Source organism: Megalobrama amblycephala, linkage group LG10 (assembly GCF_018812025.1).
Source record: "Megalobrama amblycephala isolate DHTTF-2021 linkage group LG10, ASM1881202v1, whole genome shotgun sequence".
Taxonomy (NCBI): domain Eukaryota; kingdom Metazoa; phylum Chordata; class Actinopteri; order Cypriniformes; family Xenocyprididae; genus Megalobrama; species Megalobrama amblycephala.
This window is the reverse complement of record NC_063053.1, coordinates 12,194,767-12,222,497: the sequence shown is the minus strand read 5'-3', so window position 1 is coordinate 12,222,497 and position 27,731 is coordinate 12,194,767. Positions and strand designations below refer to the sequence as shown.

General features: G+C 35.4%; 1 protein-coding gene and 1 long non-coding RNA gene across 5 annotated transcripts; one reads left to right on the top strand and one right to left on the bottom strand.

Moving 5' to 3' along the window:
* Window positions 1-7,348: 7,348 nt before the first annotated feature.
* Window positions 7,349-19,306, bottom strand: six3a (SIX homeobox 3a). Of its 4 annotated transcripts, XR_007186745.1 has the most exons (6): window positions 18,475-19,306; window positions 16,448-17,040; window positions 13,955-14,095; window positions 13,584-13,643; window positions 10,890-10,990; window positions 7,349-7,675 (listed from the first exon to the last, which is right to left on the bottom strand). XR_007186745.1 is itself a non-coding variant. In XM_048204608.1 (2 exons), exons 1-2 carry the CDS (start codon window positions 19,164-19,166, stop codon window positions 16,848-16,850), a joined length of 885 nt encoding a protein of 294 aa, XP_048060565.1. In that variant the 5' UTR covers window positions 19,167-19,306; the 3' UTR covers window positions 15,935-16,847. The 4 variants fall into 4 exon arrangements, 1 of the variants encoding a protein (XP_048060565.1); XR_007186744.1 differs by lacking the exon at window positions 7,349-7,675 and having other exon boundaries at window positions 10,294-10,990; XR_007186746.1 differs by lacking the exons at window positions 7,349-7,675; window positions 13,584-13,643 and having other exon boundaries at window positions 10,294-10,990.
* Window positions 19,307-19,481: 175 nt separating this feature from the next.
* On the top strand, window positions 19,482-26,915 carry LOC125276771. Its single transcript, XR_007186747.1, has 2 exons — window positions 19,482-21,321; window positions 21,570-26,915. It is a non-coding gene; the product is annotated as an uncharacterized LOC125276771 (long non-coding RNA).
* Window positions 26,916-27,731: the final 816 nt, after the last annotated feature.

The following is a 27,731-nucleotide window of genomic DNA, read 5'->3' as shown; positions in this document are numbered from 1 at the left end:
ATATTCCAATACCGCACAATGCTCATTACCGATGCACAACATATACTTATACCTAGAAGAATGTTCCTTCTCAGCACAGTGGGATAACTTTATTCCTAGGCCACCTACTAAATAAGATAGATAGATAGATAGATAGATAGATAGATAGATAGATAGATAGATAGATAGATAGATAGATAGATAGATGATAGAAGCAACATTTTGTGTACTTGTTTTCACTTTATTATTATAGCTATACATTTTCTTGCTATTATTATTATTATTATTTACTCAGTGAAAGATTTAGTTGTGGGTCATTCAGTTGCAGTTTGTGAATGTGATATCGTGAAATAGTCATTTCAATGGTCAGTGAATGTGAATCCAAATTATCGTAAAGTTTACGAAAATACTTTTATCGACGTACTTTCACAACATCAAAATATTTTGCAAAAACTTGAATTCAGGAAACTTCTCTTATTTTATTAACAATGCCGTAACACGAACTGCTCAACATTCAGTATGATATAATATAATATTAACACTCTAACCAGTTCTCCGGAAGTCTATATACCCAATGTGTAATATAGTCTAACCAAACTGTTATAGGCAAATCTGTAAACACTCATCCAAAAGGAGCTGAATTCTTTATTTCCTACAAGGTTAGGGTGCAAGTCACTTTGGATAAAAGCGTCTAAATGCATAAATGTAAATGTTAGTCTTTTACTCTCATAAATCTGCATGTTTACAGTATTTGATCTGGTACTTAATTAATGCGTTAGTGTACGCGGGATCACATTAGTTTTCAACAGTCCTGTGTTCACATGCAAATTATTTCTTTATTTTTTTCAAACAAGATGGTAGCAATTATTTTGAGCAGCCCCATGAACATATGAAACACCATGTTTGTTGCAGTATTGCATTCTCAAAAAACAAGGTTTGTATCCCCAGAGAATAGCTTATGTAGCCTACTATAAGCTAATGTTGTCCATGTCCTTTTTAGAAATCAACAAATGCCTAACGTTGCATATAGCCTATGATATGCGTGCTTTTAAAGAGGCGGACAGGTCGTTAAAAAAATCGGGCATAAGATGTAAAGAAAAGCTCTCTCAGTATGAGGCTAATACGCTATAAATGCAATCTTATACGCTGAGTTAATGCTGGAAAGTTTGTTTATGAGGAGATGACGTTTAACAGTCTTGCAATTTTAGTTGCATTCCATCTCCAGTCTCCTTCACTACCTCTCTCGTTGCTGTTATCTCTTTTTCTTTTCTTTTTTTTTAAGATGTGTTTGCAGCGGTTTTGCACTGTGAATTTACACACAGATTTTTGGGGGCTTGTTCTGTCAAAATAGTCCGGTCTCATTGAAAACTAATAGGCTATATATGAATAAAAATAGAGAGTCATGAAGTTAGGCCTATCCAGTTTATATATGTAGCCTAATGCTTCTTTATTTAAAATTGTTGGTGCTCTAAACTACAGGCATAAATCATGCGTATTGGTCAAATACAAAAGCCTGTCCTGCTTTAAAGTTGAAAAAGGACTTTTCGTCGTTTATAACCTTTAAAACTATTTTATTTTAGACAGCTTAAAAAAAAAACTTTTTTTTCCACTTCATTTTTCATTTACGCCTTCTTTAATTTGTATTTAATACTTAGCCTACTAAAAATGTCATTGTTTAGAGTTTGACTCAAGACAGTTATTCATGTAGAATTTGGTAGAAAGACAAAAAAAAATCGATACACCGAGTTTAAACATGCATTTGTTTATGTTATCATTGTTTTTTTATAATTCTGCCAACAATTTTATATTTTGGACTTCATTAAGCATTAACCTGAATACCAGAACTGGATAGGCCTAACTTCATGACTCCCGTACTCCACAAATAAATGAATAGGCATACATAGCCTATATAAACGAACAATGATACAAATAAATAAATTACGCATTTTCACGAAAACAATATAGATAAATATTATAGAATTATTCTTTGTTGTTTCACTGGATTTAACATAGCTCTAATCCAGGTTCAGCTCTAATCCAGGTTCACCTCGCCCATAAATAGCCTATTTGGAAAGCCTATGATATAATAACCTCCTTGAAAAAACATTTTATATATATTAAAAAAAAATATATATTTCATGGAAATTTATGAGTAGTGATTAAACGACTTGTGTAAGCTAATTTAGCCTAAATAAAAGCGAATGGGCCTGTCTGATGTTAACAGATAGTTATCTTATAAGATCATGTGATAATCATCAAATGACAATAATCATGTGATAAGAGTTAACACATTATTAAATTTCACATATAATCGTAGAATAGCCTACTCATTGGAAATACATAACTGTCAACTCAGCGTTATGCATGTAGCCTATGTTAATTAATAAAGAGTTCTAGAGAATGAGTTTCTCTAATGGCAAAAATACTTTTTTTTCTTTTTTTCAGGCAATACTCTACAGGTGCAGGTTTCTTTATGATGACAATGACACATTCCTAGCTGACAAGGTCTCTTCTATGACAAATCAGGTCTTAACCGGGGCGTACGTGTCAATTCTTTTGCCCGTAGAGCAGATATATTTACACAAATAAGACATATGAAACATCTTCACTTGTTTTGGACATCAAATAGTTGCGTTTTGTGCACATCCTGCATTGGTTTTATTTTCCCCTAAACGTTTACTATTAATTTTATCCATAAGGAATATGTTCGTTAAGTAGCCTACTTTTAATACTCTGGAGGCTGAACACAATTTTAGCTAAACTCTTGCTGCATAACTTAATTCACTGCACTCCGCATGGCGCATAGAAATAGTAGGCTATAGCTAAACGGCGTTACTGAGCTTCTAACGCAGAAACTGCACGCATTCCCCACCCCTGGTCGCTGCTGGTAAGTTTGACGCAAGAACTGAAGAGAAAGTTTCGAGCCCAGGTTGTTCCAGAACCATAAGTGTATGCTAAATCACAAGACACAAGGTGGCTTTGCTACTCATTGGAAAGAAGTAGGCATATGTGTATGTGTAACTATTTCTGGGGGGACAAATTAACCCAGAATTGAGCTAAATCTGACAAAACCTCATTTTGGGGACGCGTCATCATTTGTAAAACCGGTATAAAAAATAAATAAAGTAAAAAACAAATTTGTATAAACACAAAGTTTTCTGTTAAGGTTAGAGAGGGTTATGTGCATAGTGTATAACCAGGCATAAATACTAGGGTATTATACACTAGCTGAATATAAAAACACTAGATTTTATATAGAAGCTAGTTAAACTAACTGTATATAAAAATAATAGAGGTCTATGTCCCCATTTAGATTTAGTAAAGGAGCGCGCGCGCGTGTGGTCCGGGTATTCCCTATACGTTGTGGGGACCAAACCAGGATGATAAAACTTGAACGTTATGGTGTGTATATGCGAAAATAATAGCGACTGTGTGAGAGCATGAATGAAACTCAGCTCTTAGTGCTCGCAATAGTCATTGACGCCATCTAGTGAATGAATGAGTATTTGCAGAGAGGCTGTTTGACTGAAACATCGCCTATGTTGTTTTAGGTTTAGGTCGCAGCAAAGCGAGTAATTGTTGATAAAGAAGAAAAATAAAGACGTCTGTTGACATCTGTTGAGAATATGTGTGAGATTTTACCATTTGAGAGTAAATGACACATATAAAATAGAAGAGTGAATATACAAGAAAAAAGATTTTTAAAAAAAAGTATTCTAATACAACAACAAAGTTCCAAGCAAACATTGTGAGGGAAAGGGGAAGATAAGATGGTTCTTTCCATTCACTGGAATAAGTGTTGGGCTTCCAGAGAGGGACTGACTATCAGAGTACACAAGCTTTGTCCGAATCTCATTGGAGATTATGTAGGCAAGTTGAGAGACTTGGAACACACTGAATAATTACGATTTATATAAAAATGACAAATTCTATAAATTGCAAAATAAAGGATAAAAATATTTTTATTAGGTACAGATATTAGATATAGATTTAAGATATTTACATTAGTCAACATTTGAAGTGGATCAAAACCTTTCATTAAAGTTGTCCTAAAACATTCTTCTTAGGACAACTTAGTTCTTATGACAACTTTGATGAACGTTTTCGATCCACTTCAAATATTGACAACAATACTTAAATCTACAAACCAACAAAAACGTTTAATAGACAGTGGATGCAAATCAACCTTTCATCATCAGCATCTTGACTCTTTGATGAGATAACAGTTTAGACTTGTCATTGTATAAGGATCTCATGGCATTTTGCACCTTTATAACCTCTCTATCTCTCTTACAACAGTTGTAGATTCTTTTCCTCTATAGTTCAAGGAGTTTTTTCCAACAAATAAATGTCACTCTCCTCCCTGTATACTCAGTTGATGGAAAAGGGAAAAGTGTTCTTTCGTGTCAAAAGTAAATTTTCTAGGTAAAATGAATGTTTTGTCAAAGCAGATTTACCCATAGATATGCCATAAGTATGCCACACATAGTTGTTAATTTAATTACTGTACATGGCACTTTTTACAAATTAGTGACTATTGCCAGACCAGTTTGCTGGTGCATGTCATTCTGAACTCTGCCACCGAATGTAGGAAATGGCATTATTGCGTTCACCATTAATGAACCATGTAATTTATTGTCAGTTTTGTAACATTGTAACATTTATAACTTTGACTGGATGCACTCTGCATTTGACTTTTATTGTTCATCACAATTTAATATCAATCACATTCACTGACCCTGGATAGTTCACCCAAAAATTAAAATTCTGTCATTTATTCACCGTCAATTTGTTCCAAATGGTTTAAAAACCTGTTTGAAACCTGTATTTCTTTCTTCTGCTGAACACAAAAGAAAATATTTTGAAGAATATCAGTAACCAAAAAGTTGATGGACTCCATTGACTTTCATAATATGAAAAGAAAAAAAAAATACTGTGGAAGTCAGTGGGGCTCAATCAACTGTTTGGTTACTGACATTCTTCACAATAACTTCTTTTGTGTTCAGCAGAAGAAAGAAATTCATACAGGTTTAGAACAACTTGAGGGTGAGTAGCTAAATGATGACAGAGTTTTTATTTCTGGGTGAACTCTATCCCTTTAATTATTCTCAGGGAGGCCTGGAAAGCTGTATGACCCAGTCTGGGGTTTTAACGGGGTGTTCGCGACACCTAGAGAGTCAGCGGCAGTACTGCAAGGGCTCCCCCAATTTATAGTTTGAATATGCTATACAGGCTATAATATGCGGTATAAATAGCAATATGGCCGCTGCTTTCACATCTGGGTTTATTATTATTATTATTATTATTACTTTTAAATAAATAAAAGGTAAGAAATAATAAAAATGAAATTAATTCATAAATACAATCTGTTAAACTGTCTATTTTAACCATTGCCCATGAATGTGAAGTTTTTTTGTTGTTGTTGTTGTTTTTTGTTTTTGTTTGTTTGGTTTTTTACATTTAACATTTTGGAAAGAAAACAAAACGCACCAGATTCAGCTCATTTTTACAAAGATTCTGAAACAATCAGGTGGTTCTCAATCCAACGGTTCTGACATCATATATCAACTGCTTTTGGGGAAAATAAATAAATAAATAAATAAAAACAATAAACACCCCATGCAGTGCTTACACTATGTAGTGTCCTGACATTATTCCTAATATGTGTGTGTTTCTGTGTGTATATAATATAAATATATATATATATATATATATATATATATATATATATATATATATATATATATATATATATATATATATATATATATATATATATATATATAATATTGTAGGGTAAATGGGGGAAGATGCCCCCCTTAGGAACAATTTACATTCATATATAAATAGTAACATTTAGATATACAATAAGTTTAGCATGCGCAGAATGAAGATGCATCAGCCAATGTGCGGTCTTCGGGGTATTTTGAGACCCCAAATGACGTTTGCTCAAATAAAAAAAAATGTTCCCTTTGTCCAAATGGCATGAGACTTTGTACGGTGGTTAACACTTTTAAGATCTACAAATAAAAAAATAAAAAAAATGGAGTGATATCTTGTTTTTATGTTAGTGTAAAAAAAATAGTAACACTCGTGGTCTTCGGGGTCTCTGGAGACCCCAGGCAACAAAATGCAATTTTGTAACAATATAATATATTTTTTAAAAACCAATGTCATTTTACTCTGTTTATTAATGTTTTTTCTCAAAATTTGTGCAGTTTTTGGAGGATTCATGATATCTTTTAAATTTATATAAATAAATTAAAAATTATTTTTTAAGCATGAACAGCTTTTTATATAAAATTCACTTTATAAAAGGCCCATATTTCTAACTTTCATTCATGTGGATAACATGGATAATTTGACATGGTTTAGTGTAAGTTTTTTGCCCATCTTTTGAAAAATGCCGTTTTAAAAGTAAAAAAAAAACAGTTTTTCAATAATAATTTTCTAATAAAAATAATGAAATAATAAAATAAATAATTTTTATTTTTGTGTGTGCCTGTGTGTGTGAGCATGTTCTTTTTGTATTGGGGATGTTTTTGCATTTTTGGAAGTGTGCCACTTCATTTCTGTCTATATGTATTGTGCGTTGTTTCTGATTTTCTAAGTGGGGTCTCTGTGGGTTACATTATTGATGATATTATTGAAAAACTGATTTTTTTTCAGTACAAAAAATGCTAAACTTTGACAAAAAGTAATTTTTATTGTTATAATTGTGATTTCATAACATTTAGATATGAATCCAACTGAAAAAAACTTGTAAAAAGACATCTTTCAGTCATTCAAATAGCACATAGCATATAGTGGAGCTTTACAGCCATCTACTGGTAAAAATGATAGTTTTTTTACTTTTATAACTGCATTTTCCAAAAGATGGGCAAAAATCTTACACTAAACCATGTCAAATTATCCATGTTATCCACATGAATCAAAGTTAGAAATCTGGGCCTTTTATAAAGTGAATTTTACATAAAAAGCTGCTTTTGCATAAAAACCTATTTTAAAAATATTTTTTAAATTAATTTATATAAATTTAACGGATATTACAAATCCTCCAAAAACTGTACAAATGTTGAGTAAAAACATTAATAAACAGAGTAAAATTACATTGGTTTTTAAAAAATATTTTATATTGTTACAAAATTGCATTTTGTTGCCGGGGTCTCTGGAGACCACGAGCGTAGTCCCCAAACGAAGACCGCACAAGGGTTAAGGAAAATACAGTAGAAACATTTGCTAATTTAGTTGTCATAGCATACACAACAGCACTACTGATAATATGGTATATATATATATATATATATATATATATATATATATATATATATATATATATATATATATATATATATATATATGTGTGTGTATATGTGTGTATATGTGTGTGTATTTTATTGCTCTCTTACAGTAAAAGGGCACCCACGCATCATGGCTTGATCTACAACATGATAGCAATGATCTTCAACAAAATAGAGAGAGCTTTGGTAATTATTAAGCGAATATTTAATTAAAAATCTTTTCTGGCTAGAATTGAAATCAAAGGTTGAAAAAAAAAGGTTAAAAAAAGAGATACATTTAGATTTACACATGAACTGACCACTAACCGCATTTTAGACAGCATTTTATTTTTTTTATATCAACTGTAATTAACTCACAGGATAGTATCATAGGTCAGGGATGGGTAACTTCGGTCCTGAAGGGGGGGAATCAGAACTAAATCAGAATGAGCTTTATTGCCAAGTATCCTTACACATACAAGGAATTTGTCTGGGTGACAGAAGCTTCCAGTGCACAGACAGAATGACAGCAACAAGACTGGTAATAACAATAAAATAAGTAAATAAATATAAATATATATAAAAATACACAATATACAAAATAGACAATATATGTATGTACAGGTATGTTACATTCAATGCAAGGGAATGTGAATATGAGGTATGCTAAGTAAATATGAGTATAAATAGTATTTATTTATAACTCACCAGCCTGTAACTTTCTAGTAATCCTGAAGACCTTGATTAGCTTGTTCAGGTGTGTTTGATAAGGGTTGGAGCTAAACAAAAGGATAGATCCATGCTGCCTTCAAAAATCAATCAGATGAAGGTATCTCAGTTGGCAGGATGTGACACGATCATAGGATTCGGATGTATCTTGCTTTTGGATGCAGCCATTCATCACTTTGAGGAGCGAAGAGCAGGCAACCGTTTGGCCACCGCAACATGGTGAACCTCGATCCTTGTCTTTGTCAGTCATATATAGGGAATCAGTGTGTACACATCTACACAAGCTTATTAAGATTTTCAGGAAAATTACAGGCAGGTGCATGTGAAAGTTGGGTTTTAACTAAACGCCACTTAAAAGGATGTTGGTCTTTGGCACCCCTGTTCTAGAGCTGTTCTGGAGCTTGGACCCTAACAGAGGCTTTCTCATTCACATCCACATCCCCAAGATAAAGCTCCACCCTGAACATGAAAATTTCATGTTACATACCAGTGGATGAATTATGTGAGCGGATCTCATATGTTTTTCATTTGAACCTAAACATAGGGATATTATAGTAGGACTTACTCAGGTGTGAATAATCATATACTATATATATATTTTTTTTTTAAATAACGGCATGTAAGTCCCATTCTAATCCATCTGGGTGTTTAGAACTTTCAATTTGAAACCTTATTCATAAGGGGCCATGAGCATTTACATGTATAATAACATAATAGGTCTATTATATCTACAATATAAAGTCTAATTTACATTGATTTTTTTTAAAAATTTCCCAGCCTCCCTACTTAGCTTGATGTGGATTTCTTAGCAAATGTTTAAAAAAAAATAAAATAAAATAAGGTTTTCATACTAAATATTTTCTTGAGTTTGATTTGCACGTTTGGCCAGTAGGTGGCCTAAGTGACTAACTGAAATTTACCTGACCTGACGTTGTGGCCAAAAGTTATAGCAGTGACATACATTTTGTGTTTCGCAGTTTGCTGCTTCAGTTGTTGTGGTGTTGATTCACATTGTATTCTAGATTATTGTGCAGTCATCAGATTGAACTTTAGAAATTAATTTTATCACAAAAACTCGCATCTTACTGTTGAAGACTGATTGCTAAAAGGAGGGAAGAAATGCATCTAATCATTGTGTTCTTGTGTTAGCAATGGTTACCTCCAAAAAAAGACATGCAGCCATTATTGCTTTGCATCAAAATGGCCTCACATGCAAAGAAACTGCTGCAAAGAATATTACACCTAAAAGAACCTTTTACTGGATTATCAAGAACTTCAAGGAGAGGTTAAACTGCAGTGAAGAAGGCTTCAGGATGTCCTAGAGTGCCCAGCAAGCTCCAGGACCGTCTCCTCCAAAGGAGTCAGCTATGGAATCGTGTCACCACTTGTGCAGAGCTGCTCAGTATTGGCAGCAAGTGGGTGTGAGTGCATTACAGGATTACAGCAGAAGATTGGTGCAAAGTTATTTTCTCCGATTAAGTGCCCTTCCAACTGATTGTGACATCTGGAAAATCGATCATCCAGTGAGGAAAATGTGAATGCTACCATGAGTACTGTGTCATGCCAACAGTGAAGCATCCATTGTGGGGTTGTTTTTCATCCAAGGGAGTGGGCTGTGTAACAATTCTTCCCTAAAAATACTGCCAGGAGTACAGAATGTTATCAAAACATCCTGCAAGAGCAACTTCTCCCAAAGATCCAGGAACAATTTGGTGATGATTTGTGTTTTTTCCAGCACGATGGAGCACCATGTCACAAGGCAGTAGTGATAATGAAGTGGCTCAGAGATCATTAATCCCATTAACAATTTAACACCTGTGGTCAGTCCTCAAAAGGCGAGTGGACAAGCAGAATTATGATCAACTCCGAGCAGAGGTTATGAAGAAGAAGGGTCAACAATGTAAATATTAACTCTCTGCATATATTGAATGTTTTTTTTTTGTTTGTTTTTTTGCCAATAAAAACCTATAAACTTTGAAATGCTTATCATTGTTTTCCAGTATACCATAGAAACATGTGAAAAAATAATCTACAAATAGGCCTACTACAAATAGCAGCAAACTTTGTGAAACACAAAATATATATCACTGCCAATACTTTTGGCCATAGCTGTAGAAGTTAGCACTTATAGGAAATTAATGTGTTAATATGAATTACAAAATTAAATGGATACAAAGTATATTTAAAGAATACTAATGAATGCATAAATGTTTTAATGACTGCCTGTTTTTGTTTCTTCTTTTAAAATGGATAGTTCACCCAAAAATGAAAATTATGTCATCATTTAATCACCCTTAAGTTATTCCAAACCTGTATGAATTTCTTTCTTCTGCTGAACACACACACACAAATATTTTGAAAATATTTTAACTGACTTCCATAGTACGGAAAAAAAACAAAAAACAAACAAACAATGGAAGTCAATGTGGCCTACCAACTAGTTTTCGACATTTTTCAAAAATGTCTTCTTTTGTGTTCAGCAGAAGAAAGAAATTCATGCTGGTTTGGAACAACTTGAGGGTGAGTAAATGATGATAGAATTTTCATTTTTGGGTGAACTATCCTTTTAAATAACTTTTTTAATTTATTTTTAAAAAAAGAGAGAGTGCAATGCAATCTTTTAAAGCCCTGCCGGGAATCCAAGAAACGGTCCTGTAGTTAAGAGTGTGTTTTACTGTCCATTATTAGAATGGTTCGCCAACTCTTACACTGTAGTTTAACTTAGAAAGGCTGCGCTCCAGCGAAGCCCTTCGATTTTTACATTCGGTCCTTAGAAATTCAGGGTATCAGTGGTAAAAATTTAACAAGGGAGTCCGGATTCCATTACATTCCGAGCCATCTAACTCTGTGATCTAGCACAAATGGAAATCCAGTTCAGTGTTCAAACATCATTTGACTTACATACGATTAATTATTGATGTGTTCACAGTGTGCTTGTTCAGCATCATCTCCCGGTGAGGGCATGAAGTGGAGAGAGGCTCAACCAAAGCTGCACATCTTAACTGTAACAACAAAAGAAAAGGTGTTTTTAGATGTTTATTTAGAGCTATCCCTGTTTGAACTCCAACTTCATTTCAAATAACTGATTTGAAATTCAAAGATTTTTTGGGGTTACACTTTATTTTAAGATGTATTTGTTACAGTAGATTATACATTTAAGTACTAAATAATATTACTTAACAACATGTAATTACTATAGGGTCAGGTTTAGGATTCGTTTCATGTAATTATGCATAATTTACTGTTATTACATAGTATTTACTTGTAACATGTGTAACAGATAAACTGCAAAATAAATTGTTACCATATCTTGTAGCTTTTAATTTATCTATTAGTCGCAATTTTTTGTTCGTGTGGACTGGACACCTGCATAATATATGCGTAATTTACTGTTATTACATAGTAATTACATGAAGCGTGTGTAACAAATAAACTGCATAAAAAAAATTACCATATTTTGTAGCTTTTCATTTATCTATTAGTCTCAATTTTATGTTCATGTGGACTGGATACCTGCAATGTACCGTTTTCTAAAAAATGTGTTTTTCTTTCACAGCTTGAAGACGCGAGCTATAGGGACGCTTCGAACTTTTCTCCACAAGATGGCGTAACACGCATACGAGATCAACCAGTATATGAGACGCGCTTCCGTCCACTTGAACACAGTTGAGCTGCATGCACACCTATCACGTGTAGCCTATTCCGTTCTATGTTTCAAGCTGAGGTGAAATCCATCTTTTGCTTTTTTTCAGTAATTCAGACAACAGTTAAGTATATAGCTTATATAGAATATAAGCTCTGTAAGTATAAATTATTAAATATATTAAAGTATTCAACTAGAACTACTAAATCTATAAAGGTCTGTAAAATAAGTCATTGCTCTCTCCGAAGGCCTAATTTTTTAGGCTTCTTAATAAGGTAAGTGTCTGTAAATGGGTCCTGCATCTTACATTCTAGTTCTCTAGCTTTTGTACTAAAGAGAAAGATTTGAATATAGGCTATCTATTTTTTATTCTCTGGAGCATGAATGTGAGTAAAAACGCCAGTTGCAGTTCATCTAAATGATGTGCAACCAAGACACCAGCAGCTAACATGACATCTGTTTAAATGCTTTCATGCTAATACACTCCTCTCGAATAGCGTCTTTGTTAGTGCGTCAAAGATTATTTACAGAATGAGTCAATTGCTAAATGGTTTCATGATTGTTGAGCGGAATCGCCGTAGGAGGCGGTTAGGACTATTGGAGGCTGTGAGGTCGAGCTCTGGCGCGCAGCGGGGCTCCAATAGGAGCGGCGTTAATTGAGGAGGCAGAGTCGAGGCGGGCCAGTAGAGCACGGGAGCGCGAAGAGCTGGGGCAGGGCAAGGTTCTTGGAGCTGAGCGTATTGTTTAGATGTATAAAATATGAGACCAAAATCTCTCTCTTCCTACCTCCTCTTTCTTTAAAAAACAGATATTTCACAATATCTCCCGGTCTCAGCTAAATCTACACTCACATTACTACTATTCTGTTATTGTGGATATTTTTATTTGTTGTAGCCCATCTTATCGATTTTGTCTTTATGTGCACCTGTTAAATTGCCCTGCTTCATCAAATCACAGAAAGCTTTCCCTGTTAGAGCTGAACATTTGTTATTATGGTTTAAGTCGCAGTAGTTATTAATATTTGCATTAATGATAATTATTATTATTATTATAAGCTTATGTTGTTGTTTTAGTGCAATACTGACGGCTGTACGCGAAGTTTACTGCATTAAGGGAATAGCTGATGGTATTTGAACATAACATTACAAATAAATCATGTTTTTTGTATGTGTATTTTTAGCCTACTGCATTTAGCTGCAACTAATGTGTAGCATGATACCAAAAAATAGATTTGATTGTAAAATGTGTAAACTTTTCTGTTTGTTTTTGTACATATAGCTACTGATAGCCTATCTGTTGGACTTGTTTTAAGTTTGGTTAGAATGTGAACGCAGGTGCTCGCAGTAGGTAGGCTATATGTTGTCTCCGTCAGTCTGCCCACCCACATGTGAGAATGATTCGGGAAGTTTATTATTTGTCTTTAACCTTACAAGTTGTTATGTGATGAAACAAAAAATCTGAATATTTTTCCACAGTTCGTTGGATCTCATCCGAATTAACCTTCAAACGGGCTCTTACACTCTGATCTTACTGCTGATCCTGTATCATAGCCTCTTGTGACCTCTAAATTACTCTGTAATAGAATTACAGTTTTTAATCCTGCTTGCCAGAACGCCTCATCACAGGCTGCTGGGTCAAAAACAACACTCGCAGTGCTCCTTTAAATGATTTATTACATTTTTTATTTGTTAATCGACTTTACAGAATGAAAGTCATTGGTAATTCGTGTACTTTTTCTATCCAATAAATAAATAAATAAATAAATAAAAAATCAGTGGCTGTCTCTACAAAGCCAAGTAGTTAGTCATTGCCCTTATTACAGTTTTTTGAACCAAAAGGAAAGACGCGAGCAGCCGACCAAAATAAAAAAAATATATATAGAATTGATCCAAAGGACTCAACAATAGCCTATGTTGGGTAAAATATAGAATAATGAAGTGATGTAACATTACCTTAGAGATGTGAGAAGGCCTATGTCAGGAGCAGGAGCAGCTTCAGGAGCAGCTCAAGGTCTGAAGTAGAAATTACCGGCAACATTTTTTGTCACATTTTAGCTATAGCCTACGTGATCTAAAAATAGGCTACTGAATAGGCCTACTTTTTTGGAATGAATTATTACCCCATAATGGGATAACACGAACAATCATATAACTTTCAGCTTTTGAATAACAGAAACTATCATTATGCGTATAAAATGTATTTGTTTTTTAGACATTTAATAGCGGTTCGATCATTGTCCTCCTATACACACTTCCGCCTAATGCACATCTTTGCCACAGTGGCAATAGCCTACTAACTCAGTGCGGATTCTAGCTCTACGTACCTTGTCCTGTGCTTATTTGTGAGAAGGGGACTGTTTCGGGAGGGGAAAGGCCCAGTCTTGCCAAGAGTGGTTGCACTGACAGGCTATGCCGAGGCTCCAAGCTTTCAATCCGGGTCAGAGGGAACTGACGCTCATTGAGAACTGCATGAATACACACGAATAGAAAAGTTGTGTTCAGTTAGCCGATGAAATCAGAGAAAAAACAGGGCTGTACAATCTTTTCTTATTGCCGTCTGCGGTCCAATTGCATTCATTTGTCTCTGTGCGTCTAAGGTTATGGGAACAGGACAAAAAATCTATTCTGCCTTTTTGACACCCTCGCCATAGGGATAATACACACGTTTAGGCACTGGATGTGTATGAAAATGTTATGTAGTCTATTGTTGCTCAAGTTATCATATATATATATATATATATATATATATATATATATATATATATATATATATATATGAATTAATATAATTGAATTAATAGCTAATCTTTGTGTACAAAGTATTGAGTTTATAAGGGCCCACATCTCTTTGCAACTGCGAAAAGTAACGTTTGTAAGCAAAGAAATGAGGCATGTATTCAAGATATAAAACCATTGTTTTTTTTAGCGATGTCTTATATGATAGCTAAAATTTCTCGTTAATTAATTAAAGTTTTTACCACCTGTTATTTTATCAATCTTATTTTCAAATAGCATTAGCCTATTGATATTACTGTTTAAAGAAAACTGCTCGTCTCTAAACCAATTTTCAGCCCTAAACATGTTCAAGACTTATATCGGCCGATAAATTAATGTAGTCTGAGAGGATAGAATGATAAAGATCAGTGTAAAGTGATTGGAGAGTTCCATCGGCCATTGATTGTCCGTATCTGTTTTCTGCAGATGATCTTCAGAAGTAAAAAGTACCAATGAATACAAATCAAATGCTTCTTTATTTTAGCATTTTATGTAATCAAGTGTCATTAGGATCAATGGGTATTTCCTTATGGTCGCTCAGATTTAGACTTGAGATGACTTACAAGACATACACAAAGCACCGTACATAATTACGAACGTGAGTGAAATAATAAACACAGCCTTATTTAGCATTGCCGGTTGTGGGAGCTAAAACTACAGCTTTCCTTTAGTCTCCAAGTTATCTGTCGTAAAACCGACAGACGGGAATGAGAGGAGGAGAGATAGATTATAAGGGGAAAAATAGCTATTTAAAGAAATATTGCTTTATTATTACTTAAATATTAGTCTTTAACTAATTAAACAGAATTAGTCCATGATACAAATGACTAATAATGGTTTTAATAAATGTTCGATATAGGTTGGTTAGTTTTGTCTTCGGTGCATCTACAGTTATTTGTCACATCTACAATGTTCCTCTACATTTGGATAAGTAAAATCGGAGACACGAATTAACGCTGTGAGTCTTCAAGTCTTATTGTTTAGTAAAGCTATTCTCCATTCATAGAATAACATTTACCTTTAGTATATATTTACGTCAATAAACTGTTTGTGTTTGTTAAAGTGCGCTGTAAAAGTTCTGGAGCAAACTAACTGAACTTCTAAATTACGTCCTCTGTATGGTTTTCTGTGTGTTCATGCGAGTTAGTGTTAGCTGCTCGCCCAAAGGTAGCTTTTTCCTTGCCTAGCTCAATTTGGAATGAAAAGCGGTTTCGTTGACTACAATGGGACACTGGTCCGGGGAGGAGTCCACCATGATTAGTCAATTTAATGGTGTACACTTAATTTTTGCATTGTGTACATTAGCCACTGAATATTAACAAAAAGAAAGAAGAATGTTCAACGTGTTACAGCGGATTTTATGTTTTAAAAAGTTCCTGTAGCCTACTACAAATTATTTGTATGTTGAAGAATTTTGTTACACGAGTGATAAACTTATTTCATGCTCTCCGTAAACTGGAGAGATAATAAGTTTAAATGTTGTTGTAGGCTATAGAAAATGATTTGTGGAAATGACACACATAATGCAGTTTTATAACAAAATGGAATACTGTATTTTCAGTTTAGAAACGTATACATTAACAGAAGCACGCAAGAAAGTAACATTGAATTATAAGCGCTGGACTGGAAACATGAAATAGACTTGGTCAGTCGATGATGATATCCAATATTTTGTCTTTTGCATTATTCTCGACTGATAATTCATGGTCACTAAAGAGTTCTTTTCATGGCATAAAACAGAGAAACAAAACGCCTAGAGCACTTAATAGTTACGTTTTGACGAATAGTTTATGTAGGGACACCAAGCCAAGAAAAGTGAACAGGGATAGAAAAGAGAATGGGTATAGCAATATTATTTACAGACTTATTTCTACACATATATTACAGACTGGGAGAATGATCGCATTATTTAAGATATACATAATTCAATATAAAATCTCGAAATAAAAATAAAAATCTGATACAGTCATAACGATTCAGTTCCACATTTGACCAGTACCCCACATAGGCAGTGACAGAAAGTGTAGTAAAAAGGTGCTTACGACTCAAATGATTGTCTGATGAACATAAAGGAAAAGAGGATTGCATCCTGGCTGCTCGTCGTCACTCGGACTAAAACAGAAAAAAAGGCGATGGACACCGGTTTCTGGTAATTCCCTCTTCACGGTGGTCCTGGTAGACATAATAAACGTGGGGCATTTCCCCATATACAAAAAAAATAAAAGAAAAAAAATATATTTAGTTATATATATATATCATGCAAGTGATGGGGTGGGGGAAAGGTGTGGGGTCCATTGAAAGCGCTTGAAAAACACGTGCTTTTATGTTTTTTTTTTTTTTCCTTTTATAATAGTAATATCAATTGGTCCTTTTTCATCTTCCCCGATAATTAATAAAGTTTATTCAGGTCCATTTTCCTGTATATATTTCTATGTTTGCGTATCATACGTCGCATTCCGAGTCACTTGATGTTACTGAAAGAATCGACGTGCCCGTGTCGACTCGCTCTGTCATACTCGAAACACTGGTCGTTGGACTAGCTGCAGTTGATGGCGACTCCGCCGAACTGCGTGGAGTGCAGCCGGATTCTGAAAGGGACCGCATGCCATTCTGCCCTATTGCTTGATGCTGGAGCCTATAGCAGAAAAGTGAGAGAATGGTATGCCATTAGAATATAAAAGTTGTAGGCCATTTTTTTTTTCACTAAAAAACGCGCCTCCATATTCATGTAATTATTGTGCTATATTATAACTACATTAGACATAGTTCTTCAAAACGATTTAGATAAAATAGAACTCTAATAATTCTAAACATTTGCTACGTAATAAAGTGGATGCTACTGCTATATACGATACAAACAGCCCTGTTGCTACAAGGATTAAGTCTACATACCAAAATATTAGCATAGGCTATTTATAATCTATCCTCGAGATTTGATTGACTTCTCAGGATATTTGTATCTTGTAATGATACAAATAAGTACTGTTTTCAATTCCATTGTGTTATAATTAGGTGACATCAGTTAAAGATTGCTGTCTTAGTGTGCTGTATGACCAAAAATGTCATAGTTCTTGCTTCTATTAGCGATGTGTAGTCATCCAGTCAAGTGCAATTTGTAGATTTATCCATTAAATAATATATATCAGTAACACCAGTCAAAGTGCACTTAGTTTCTGCTGCTTTTTCATTCCCAATATACATAATAATATTTAGCGTTTAGGAGTAAAACAAAAATCATTTGAATAGGCTAAATCATCTAAAATAAAACTCACTCTAACTAATTTACGCCGTGTTATGTGTAATATAAATATGAAGTACATTGGGAAGTTAAATATTTAGCCTAATAATTTGCACAATGTCATATATAACAAACACTAGTCCCTAGAATAATTAATAATGATTTATTTCTCAATGTTGTGTGTTCGCAAGGTTACAAATATTTGTATTTACAATCTCATGTAGTAAAACTTGTTTGATAAACTACTCTTTGCATTGACAATTACTTTGGGTAGATTTTACTTTTCCAATATTGCAACAGAGAAATGTTATACGTACAGTGTTTTTTTTTTCTTCTCCAATTAGGCTTTATCCATATTTGTATTATGTCTAGTATCTAGTATTTATTATCAGTTTGTTTTTTTAATCAAGATTTAAATATTTGATGTGTTAAAGGCTATTTTGTAACAGTGTAAGCAGCACACAGTAGATTTGATGTGAAGATCATGACCATTTGATCATGGTATGTTATTTTAGCTATTTCAGGTTTTTTTTCCCATTGCCTTTTTCACACGTTAACAATCATGATATAGGTCATTTTAACTATTTGCTTTTATGCTCTAGTTAAGACTTTCTAAACATCTTACACATGGCACAACTTAAATGTCGTCGCTCTTGCTCCCTCATTTTTTTGTACGCCTCTAAAATCTATTTGATTCTTTATTTACTGCAATACCTACACAATACATTGTGTTTTCACATATCACAACAATTAATTTATGAATATATATGTGTATTACGAATGTTTAAACAACATTTCCATGGAATGCTAAGCATACATAACGTGACTGACCTGTTTTTTGCTGCCGCTGCCCTGTCTCGTTGTCTCCGGTTTTTAAACCAATTTCCGACCTGTGTAGGAGTGAGTCCAGTGGCTTGAGCCAGTTCCCTTTTCTTGCTGGGGTTTGGATAGGGGTCCTGAAGGTACCACTCCCGCAACAGACTCCGCGTTCGCTCTTTGAAACAATGCGTCTTCTGCTCACCGTCCCAGATGGTTCTAGGCAGGGGAAACTTCTTTCGCACCCTGTACTTATCAACCGGTCCTAGGGGACGCCCGCGTAGTTTCTCGGCCTCCTGATAGTGAGCCTCTAGCCACATCGCTTGTAATTTACCATGCGAGTCCTTGGTAAACTTGTGGTTCTCCAAAATGTGGTAGAGATCGCGAAAATTGCCTGTGTGGAAGGCAACCACAGCCCGGGCACGAAGGATGGATTCATGCTTGTTGATCGCCTCGCAAGCACCCGGCGCCACTGGAAGCGACCATAGGAAGCGACCCAGCCGCTCGATGTCCCCGGTCTCCTCCAGCGTCTCGCAGACGCTCGCCACTTGCTCTGGAGAGAAGTTTAGGGTCGGTAGCTGAAACATTGACAAGTCTTCGGGAGACCTGGTGCTGGGCGCACTGCTCGCCAAGAGCAAAGGGCGATCAGCAAAGTTTGGCAGGAAGAAATGAGAGGGATAAAGCTCTAAAGGCGATCTGAAAACCATGGAAATGACCTGAGAGAGAATGAAATTTGCCAAGGAAAAAAGAACGACGAATTCGGATTGAATGATTCAATAGCTATCGCCTAATGACACCAGCCTCATAATATCTCCCCCTAAATCCACCGTGAGTGTAGCATTGAAATATTTTGTTTCGCTTTTCTATTGGTCTTCTCGGTGTCGTTGTAGGGTTGTCATGGCAGCCCTGCCAATCACTGTCAAGCGTGCCAATCATTAGCCAGTACGTAGAGGCTTTCACCACTTCGGCTGCAAGCACGGGGGGTTATCAGGAACTCCAATCTCAACAGCACCCTCCCTCCCTTGACTCGTGTGAAGTCGAAGCAGAGTCTCGCCTATTTGTTGAATGGAATGAGCAATTAGAGGGTGGAATATTATTGTGATCTTAACGAGGCTCGTTAAAGTTAAGAAGATATGTAGGGAGAGAAGGCAGGGGTGGGGTCTCGGGATGACAGTCACGGACACGGGAATTTAAATGAAGCGCTAAAACGGAATCTACAACAGGGTGCAGATAGGCTATTTCACTCTTTAGCGCCTTGTATGAAGCTGGAGAGGATGTTACGCCGACTCGCTTAACCCATAGCCTAAAACATTAGCCGTAAAACATGCACTGAATTTTATATCTAAAAGGATTAACATATTTGTTCGCTGTGTATATCGCACGCCGAAAACTCCCGGATCGTTTTTCTATTTCGATCGCATTTCGATGCTATTCTCACACAGTGACAGCCGTTTACTAGTGGACGCGCATCCCTGTGGCTCCGCTGATGCTTTACTATGCTCAGAGACCAAACCCTGGCCCATTGCCCACGCCTGTTGAAAAAAGCACGTGATCGTTGATGCACATTTTTATTTTTATTTGATTAAAAATGTTTGCAGTTAGCTATATAGTTAAATAATATTGTGCGCTACTTTAGGTCGTTAAAATTTGAAAGACCTTTTCACGAGAATGAAGGATATAATCTATAACTATGCCACGAGATTCAGCTTCCAGCGGCGTGTTGATATGGGTTTTTTGGCATGCACCAAAAGAGTCTGTGCTGCATTATATTTAGACAGTGCTTAGTAAGTGTTAAAATTTACGTGTCCACTCGATAAAGAACAATGACAATATTGTGAGAACATGAGGTGTACAACGCCGCAGCATCCAGACTTTCTCTAATTTAGCTAATGCTGGCATAATTTAATGCAATTTCCAGAATTTTTCAGGTACTTGTATGTGTTTTTCAGATACTGAATTCCATTTTATCAAATAAGTATACATGTAAATGGGATAACATTTTTATTGTATTAACTTTATTTCCTATTCCGGTAGCTTTATTATTAGCCACCCATGTCAGATTTACAGAAATGTACTGCAAGGGGCGGGGAAGAGATCTTAATAGAAGTATTGGGTCACGTCGTGTCTCCAGGATCAAATCTGTTTGTTCTTCTGTCACAGGAAACTTAAGTGAAGTAACTCCAAGTGGCACTTCAAGTGGTCCCTTTGCAAAGCTTTTTGGACTGGAAATAACCTGTGTTGTTTCATTGTTGACTGTGTTTTTAAAAATCACTTGGTCAAGCTGTTTAACATTTAGAAATGCTCTTAATTATGACATATGATACAGGATTTCCCCCAGGTTTTTTATTTGGCGACATCAGTGTTTGCGTGGCTTGATTCAAATGTGATTTGCAAAAAGTTCTGTCATGTAGTGGAACTCACTTAAAAACAGAAAGAACGTCCCAAGTTGCCGTAAAATCACTTTGTTTAACATTGCCTTTGTTTTCGTTAAGCAAGTCATTAGCATCCCCAAATAACTTCATTCACCTGGTTTAATCGTCTGTTTATCCCCTATAGCTTTCATTGCTCTGTACTATGCCAAAATCAGCGGGGAGCAAGGTCCTCAATACAGATGAACGTTTAGCTGTTTTTTATTTGCTGACAAAGACTATGAAATAAGAAAGTAATAGACAGTGGATTATTTCGCTGCTGAGCATATTTTATTTAAACATGTTTCTTGTTTCAGCATTTAAGTGAAGTGACATCAGGGGTTTGAAACTTAACACGTAATTTCGGAGTTCAGTCTCTCTGAAAGAGCCATAATAAAACTACGTGTCGTCACAGCATGCCAGAGATCACTGAGAAGCTCGGTCGTATGAGAAGGTAAGTAAACCATTTCTTATAGCTCTCGATTCAAACTTGCTCTCATTTCTTATCACACGAAAATGTGTCCTCCCATCCACCAATGTTGGCAACTACGCGGTTAGCATGCATGAGTAATTTTGTGCGAGTGGTTAGTCTGGGACTTGCATGCAAGTGTTTGAGGAGGAAAGGGCACGGGACAATGCCTTCTCCGGTTAAAGGGTTTATTTCATTTTAAACACTTATTCTGTTTTTATACATCCACTTAGGTCATCATTACACTTTGCCAAACAGGAAATCGATCTCCACGCGACGGCTGCAGAAACACAGAGTTCTATCAAGAGACTGTCTTCTCGGGAGCGGTGGTTTGAGTCTTTCTGTTCTTGTTTTGTTTTGTTTTGTTTTATTTTATCCTCTTTTCTTAAACTAACTTATGGGTTGTAACACTTGATGCGGCTCCAACGATTTTGATCCATTGCTCTCTCTTCCCTTATGTCACGTCTCTTTCGTCTTTTTTTTTCTTTTCATTTTTGCGTTTTTCATTGTTTCAGATTTATAAATGATCTATTGCTGTTTTCTGGTGCTATACTGCAAAAACGGACTTGATTTAAATGTTGCTATGAGGTTTGTGTTGCGTGCACAATTTTGGACGTCTTTGCATCCTGTAAGTTTTTATCACTTATCTTAAAAATAGCTAATTATTCTGAGACTCACCAGAGAGTTGGTCAAGTTCTTAAGAGTGTTTATGGCTTCGTAAAAGACACCAACAGATTATAAAGCGAAGGCGATAGATTAAACAACAAGCATCATTCAGTAGCCAAGCATATTCCCAGTTTATCGCTCTTGAAGTTGTCATCCTCTGTCGGGACGTTGCTCTCCTCTCCGTGAATCATGCAAGACAAGTGCAGCTTGCAGCGTTGTGGGGCCGTCGTGACGGGGCGCAAATGCCCCTTTCTATTCGCTCAGCTCAGGGTCTTAACCTCGGCTGTATTTTGAATCCGCTTGGCTTGTTAAATGTAGGTAGTACAATGGAGGCGTTTTATTACTTCTGGCTATACGATGTCACACCTACTTATGTAGGTAGCCAAGATACAATTCCAGTATTTTTTTTTTTTTTTTTAAATGTTTAGTGTGACAACTATTTAATATGTGTGATTTGGAAAAGACATTGGGTAATTGCTGTTCATCGAACACTCTGATTTTAACATATTTTTAAATCATTTATTTGCATTGGCTATAGTATACATTATTTGTAGTTGTTATTTATGAGTTCCTGATACCTCGATGACATTTTAGATTTCTCTGTCTTTTTTTTTTCTTTTTTTTTTTTTTTTTTTTTTTTTTTTTTTTTGCTGGGGGAGGGAGGCGAAATGCGAGCACCATTTTCAACAGAGATGCCCCCCTCCCCTCCTTTTTTTTGTGTGGTCTCATTAAGTGGGCATCCTGCTAGGTCTGCGGAGTTATACGGGAGCTGTCCAATCACTGCATTTGCACGGCTTGTTAGCGACATTTAATGAGGGTTCTCTGCAAACCAAGTGAATGGCGCTTCAATGTTAGATTTACCTTGTGTCAACTCGTTACTTCTAATGAACCCATTGGAGGTTTCGTTGGTGAATGGAGCCGGACGCCTGGAACTGCAGGCCCTCTTTCTTCCGGTTTCTCTCAGAGCTTTGGCTTGGCCCAAATCCATAGTGTGTGGTGTGGGTGGTGAGGACTTGCACTGTATTTTGGGGGGTCGGGGGGAGTAGCGGAGATATTCGTAGCTACGTTGTATCCATTCTAATGTTGTTTAATTGATTATGTTGATTTCAGGACCTCATTCAGGATCAAAATCATACCCATAACCTTTGAGTGATAAAGTACTAATTTTTCAAAACCCCTCATCGCTATAATTGCACAAACCTACTTCTACACACAGCGTACCTTTTTAGGATTATCCACCACAATCTACACATTTTAACACAATGTTTTGATATTTAGGGATATTTTTGTTTAAGTTTTGCACTGTGCAACAAGGTGTTTAATCTTGATGCAAATGTTTAAGAGTGTTTAAAGCTGAATGCATATTTAGTTATTTAAAATATTACTGATAATATAAACAATAGTGATGATGATTTTATAGAATGTATGCAGCAATTTCTAGAAAATATGCAATAAAAAAAAAAAAACTTCGAGTACTGTTGTGAGGCATGCAAACCCTAGTTATTAGATATTAGATGTATAATGTTTATAATTTTACGAAACTGTACAGTCACTGACATTAACATAATAAATTAACAGATTAAAAAAACAAAACAACTTTTGACCAAACCGTGTGCTGCCAATTACACAAAATTAAAGTGAAAATAAATATTACATGATTAAGCCTGAGACTGCATATCGCTTTTTGGTTCTATAGCCTATTAGATTCTGATGTGAAACTTGAATTTCTCGAATTAACCAATAATTGTGTAAAACATGAGAGAAGCTTAACGAGAGACTACGTTGATTTAATGTTTTCCATAAAAACCTGGTTTAAGAAGTAGTCTACAGGTATTCAACGTGTTTAAATTAAACCTTCGTACATCCTGTTGTCATTTACTCGGGCGGGGTATGGTCTTGTTTTGCGTTTCGTATTGGTAGCCCTATCAGTTTTGTCAGTCTTGATCAGGTGCAAAGTGATAAGATAGAACCATTGAGGCCGCTGTCATAACGACCCGGGGCAACCCGACAATAATTCATAAACGCTGGCAATCTGTCACTCTGCGTCTACGGGGAGGTTTCTATTAGAGCTTTTAAATTGGCAGAAAGTGAAACACAGGTCTTTGCCTAGTAAGACAACCCAATCTGGAGCAAATCGTCAACATGGGCAAATTATTAGCGCCTCAGTTGAGCTACCGCTGAAAGGGCAGACCCATTCATGAATTGTGCTCAATCTCTTCGTCCATTCTTTCTCAGTCATTCATGCTATAATGATTCAATTTAGGCATGTTGGAAAAATGAGACCCAAATGTAGGTGGAATATTTTAAGATTTTTCAGTTTAACTCATTCTTCCTACGCTCAATGAGTCTTTGTACGTGATTGAATTATTTAATTTGTTGTTAATATTATAATTTGTGTCTCCAACATCACTGTACGTTGGATTGGATCCATCGATACATCCAAAGTACAGTAATATGTTGGAGGAGAAAAAAAAGTTCTAACCATTGAGATATATATGAGATGTTGTTTCCGGTCTAAAAATAGACGTGCTGAACTTTTAAACATAAATGCGAAGGAAACTAAAATAATGAATGCTTACATTATTTGACATAATACACTACATACAATGTTGATAAAATACAGCGATAAAGAAGTTTTTATTTTTATTATTATTGGGCTCAATTTTATTTTTGAAATAGAATTAATTAATTTTAGATTTATTTGATTCATAATGTAATAAAGTGCAACATTTGATAAGGAACAGTGCACCATGCAACCTGTCTTTCCCTGTTCCGCCTAAACTGCTGTGTTTAACATAAGCCTTTTCCTCGTCCTTCATTTGACAGGGAAGTCAAGTGACTGAAAAATTACACGAGTGAAACCAGCATATTTAAATAGGACAAGCCCTGCTATTGTAGCTTGACGTGTTTTTGTTCCTGTTATCGAGAATGACAGTGATTGTTGCTCGAGAATGATAAATAATAATTGCATTTTGTTTTGCTCACATCATGTTTCCCCCCCCCCTGGAATTTGACTAGACACATTTGAATGTTTTAGTTTATGTATTGGTATTTGAATGATATGTTTAATAAGGGTGCTCATTCTTAATTTTTGTATTGGCATCATGTAATGTGTATTCCCATGTATTTTATAATTTTACTATATTTCATCAGTGATGAATCCAGGCTGGTTAAAGAATAAATATAAAAACACTGGCTTGTGTCTGAGCGACCTGTGCTGACCTACAAAAGCTCTCATTTGTAAAGGTTAGGCAATCCTTTGGTAAACATGTATTACAACTCTGCTTATGTCTGATATCAACTGTAATTCCAACTCCCTCACTAACTCATTCACTCACTCACTCATTCAAAAAATTAAATAAATAAAAATAAATAAATAAATAAATGAATCACGAATGCAACCAATGCGAAATATGTATTATTGATTGGTCATGATCTAGATTTTGGTCTGCCCTGGGACAATTCCTTATAAAATGTTTAACTTTTCATTTATTTCAGCAATTTAAATATTAACTTACCTTATCAGAAGTTTAAGTCAAGGAGGTGAACAGAGTCATCTAGATTTTTTAGGCCTACTTATGATTACTTGGCAGTGACTGAAAGTGTAGCATCCAGAACTTGTTATTCATGGGTGAAAAGCATCTGTCGAATAGGATTTCTGTCTAAAGAAGGGTTTGACCACAGAGATCAATAGAGGACGTCTGGATTGCTACAGGAGATGAAATGCGCTACATCGCTTTGACAGGTACAAGGCGCTACTTTGAGGAGACGCGCGAAATATCAACAGGTAGATATGCTTTATATGCCGAGTGTATCTAACGAATAGCTAAAGAGAAATTCTGAAAAATAATTTTGAGATTTTGAACTTGTGAACTCGTGATTTTTTAACGGGACACTGACAGGAAGTTACAAACAAAGAACTCTCTTAAGTTTTGTTGTGTTCCTCACGAAGACGGAGGTATTTTTAGTTATTTTGACGTATTTTACTTAGTGTTGATATTAACAGATCAACGAGTATCAATTTTTGGTTTAGTTGATTATTTTTTATATTTAAATTACTTACAAACAGAGGCTGCAAAAATGGTCATTCTATTTCGATTAATGTAATTTGAAGAGGTTTTGGAAAATTAAAGGATGCTATGTTTGTTATTAAACTCTTTAGGCTTACATTGTCTGATAAAATTAATGATACTTTCAGAAAAGTTAAATTTCTTTCAACAGAATTAATTAGATTTTACGTGAATGTATATGATTGATAGTGTTATAAAGTGAAGCTATAGTGGCAAGGCTTCAGCCAGGGGTTTATAGTCTAGTCTGTAACTTATTTGTATGTTTTTCAATTCACAATGAAATTTTCTTTTCTTTGGAAAGCCCATCGCACCCAGTTATAATGTTTCCCTCGTGTTTGTATAGCATCCACTTCCAGAGTTGATCGATATTAGAGTTGACTAGGAAAAAAACTCAATGTTTGCACATGCTGTTCTGACGAAATCTTGAAACACAAATGTAATTATGCCAGTCTAACTTCTGAAACGTTCATTTTTAGCGCCCCTTTAAGGTACTTGATCACATTTTTTTTTTTTTTTTTGCAGATTAACGCATATGTATTATTTATCACTTAATTACATTATAGAAGATACTCAAGCAGATGTCAAAACGTCTTAAAAATGTTTATGATTGAGTGAGTGAGTCCAGTGCGCGACGCATTATCCCGTGCCCAAATGAAAAATTAATGACTGACAGCTGTAACCTGTAGCCTGTAGCCAGCCCTCGGTCTTTCAATTGCTTTGATGGTCATCACATCCACCATCTCAGACTATATGCTCAAATACGGTTACGTTATTGATTTATGACCTGTAATTCCTTGATAGCCTAATACAGTGGGAGAATGAAACCCCAAATTATCTAAATAATTCTCTAGTAGTCTTATTTAATAGCAGGTTGTATAAATGTGATTCTTGTTTAGGCCTTATTGCAAGGTTTCTCAGACTGTTTGCTGCGTGTGAACGCGACAAATATGCGCTCGCGCACTCAGACAAGGTGAATCTAAAGGCAAAATGTCGCGCAGAGGTAATGGGAAGTTATTGGGAGGTTGTCCTACCATATTGTCCTGCAGGTCTGTGGTTCACGGCGGGGTTAAAGAAACTGTTGATATCTTTGTTTGCTCTCTCCGCCAAATCCCTTTCCTTCCTAAAAAAGGATGTGTCCTGCCCAGCAGCGCTGCGCTCACCGACTCGCACCCCTGTTTGTTTTTATAGGTTTACAACATTGACCAAAACAGGAACACAAATAATATTGCGACGTCATAAACTGCACGGTATGGTCTTGTCTTGTGAAAGCAAACACCCGTCCTCGAACTAAAGTGAATTCTTTGTCTTTGGCTATTTTTGTCTGCAATAACCCAGAAAATCCTTGTACTTTTGCCTATTTCCGAGTAACTTGCTTTTGTGAAAAAAATAGCCTACATTTGCTCAGTCTCCCCAGCAGTATTAAACCCAATTTATCAATAATCCTTTCAAATGAAAACGTGAATTGGATTGTTGATAATGTAACAAAACATAAATTACAGGAATAAATAAATGTTTTTTATTTAAAAGTATTCTGTGTGTGATGTTATGAATGACTGTGCACGTGTATAAATAAAACAATACAAATAAAATACATTTAAAATGACTATTGTAGGCCTATATGATTGTTGCTGTTATGTGTTGATATAAAAATGGAATATA

What these genes read in the sequence shown, in the direction of transcription:
- six3a (XM_048204608.1), bottom strand. Translation starts at nt 19,166, where the DNA reads ATGGTTTTCAGATCGCCTTTAGAGCTTTATCCCTCTCATTTCTTCCTG. An exon ending in GCAGCGGCAGCAAAAAACAG is followed by an intron (nt 17,041 to 18,474) that starts GTCAGTCACGTT and finishes TTTCTGCTATAG; the next exon opens with GCTCCAGCATCAAGCAATAG.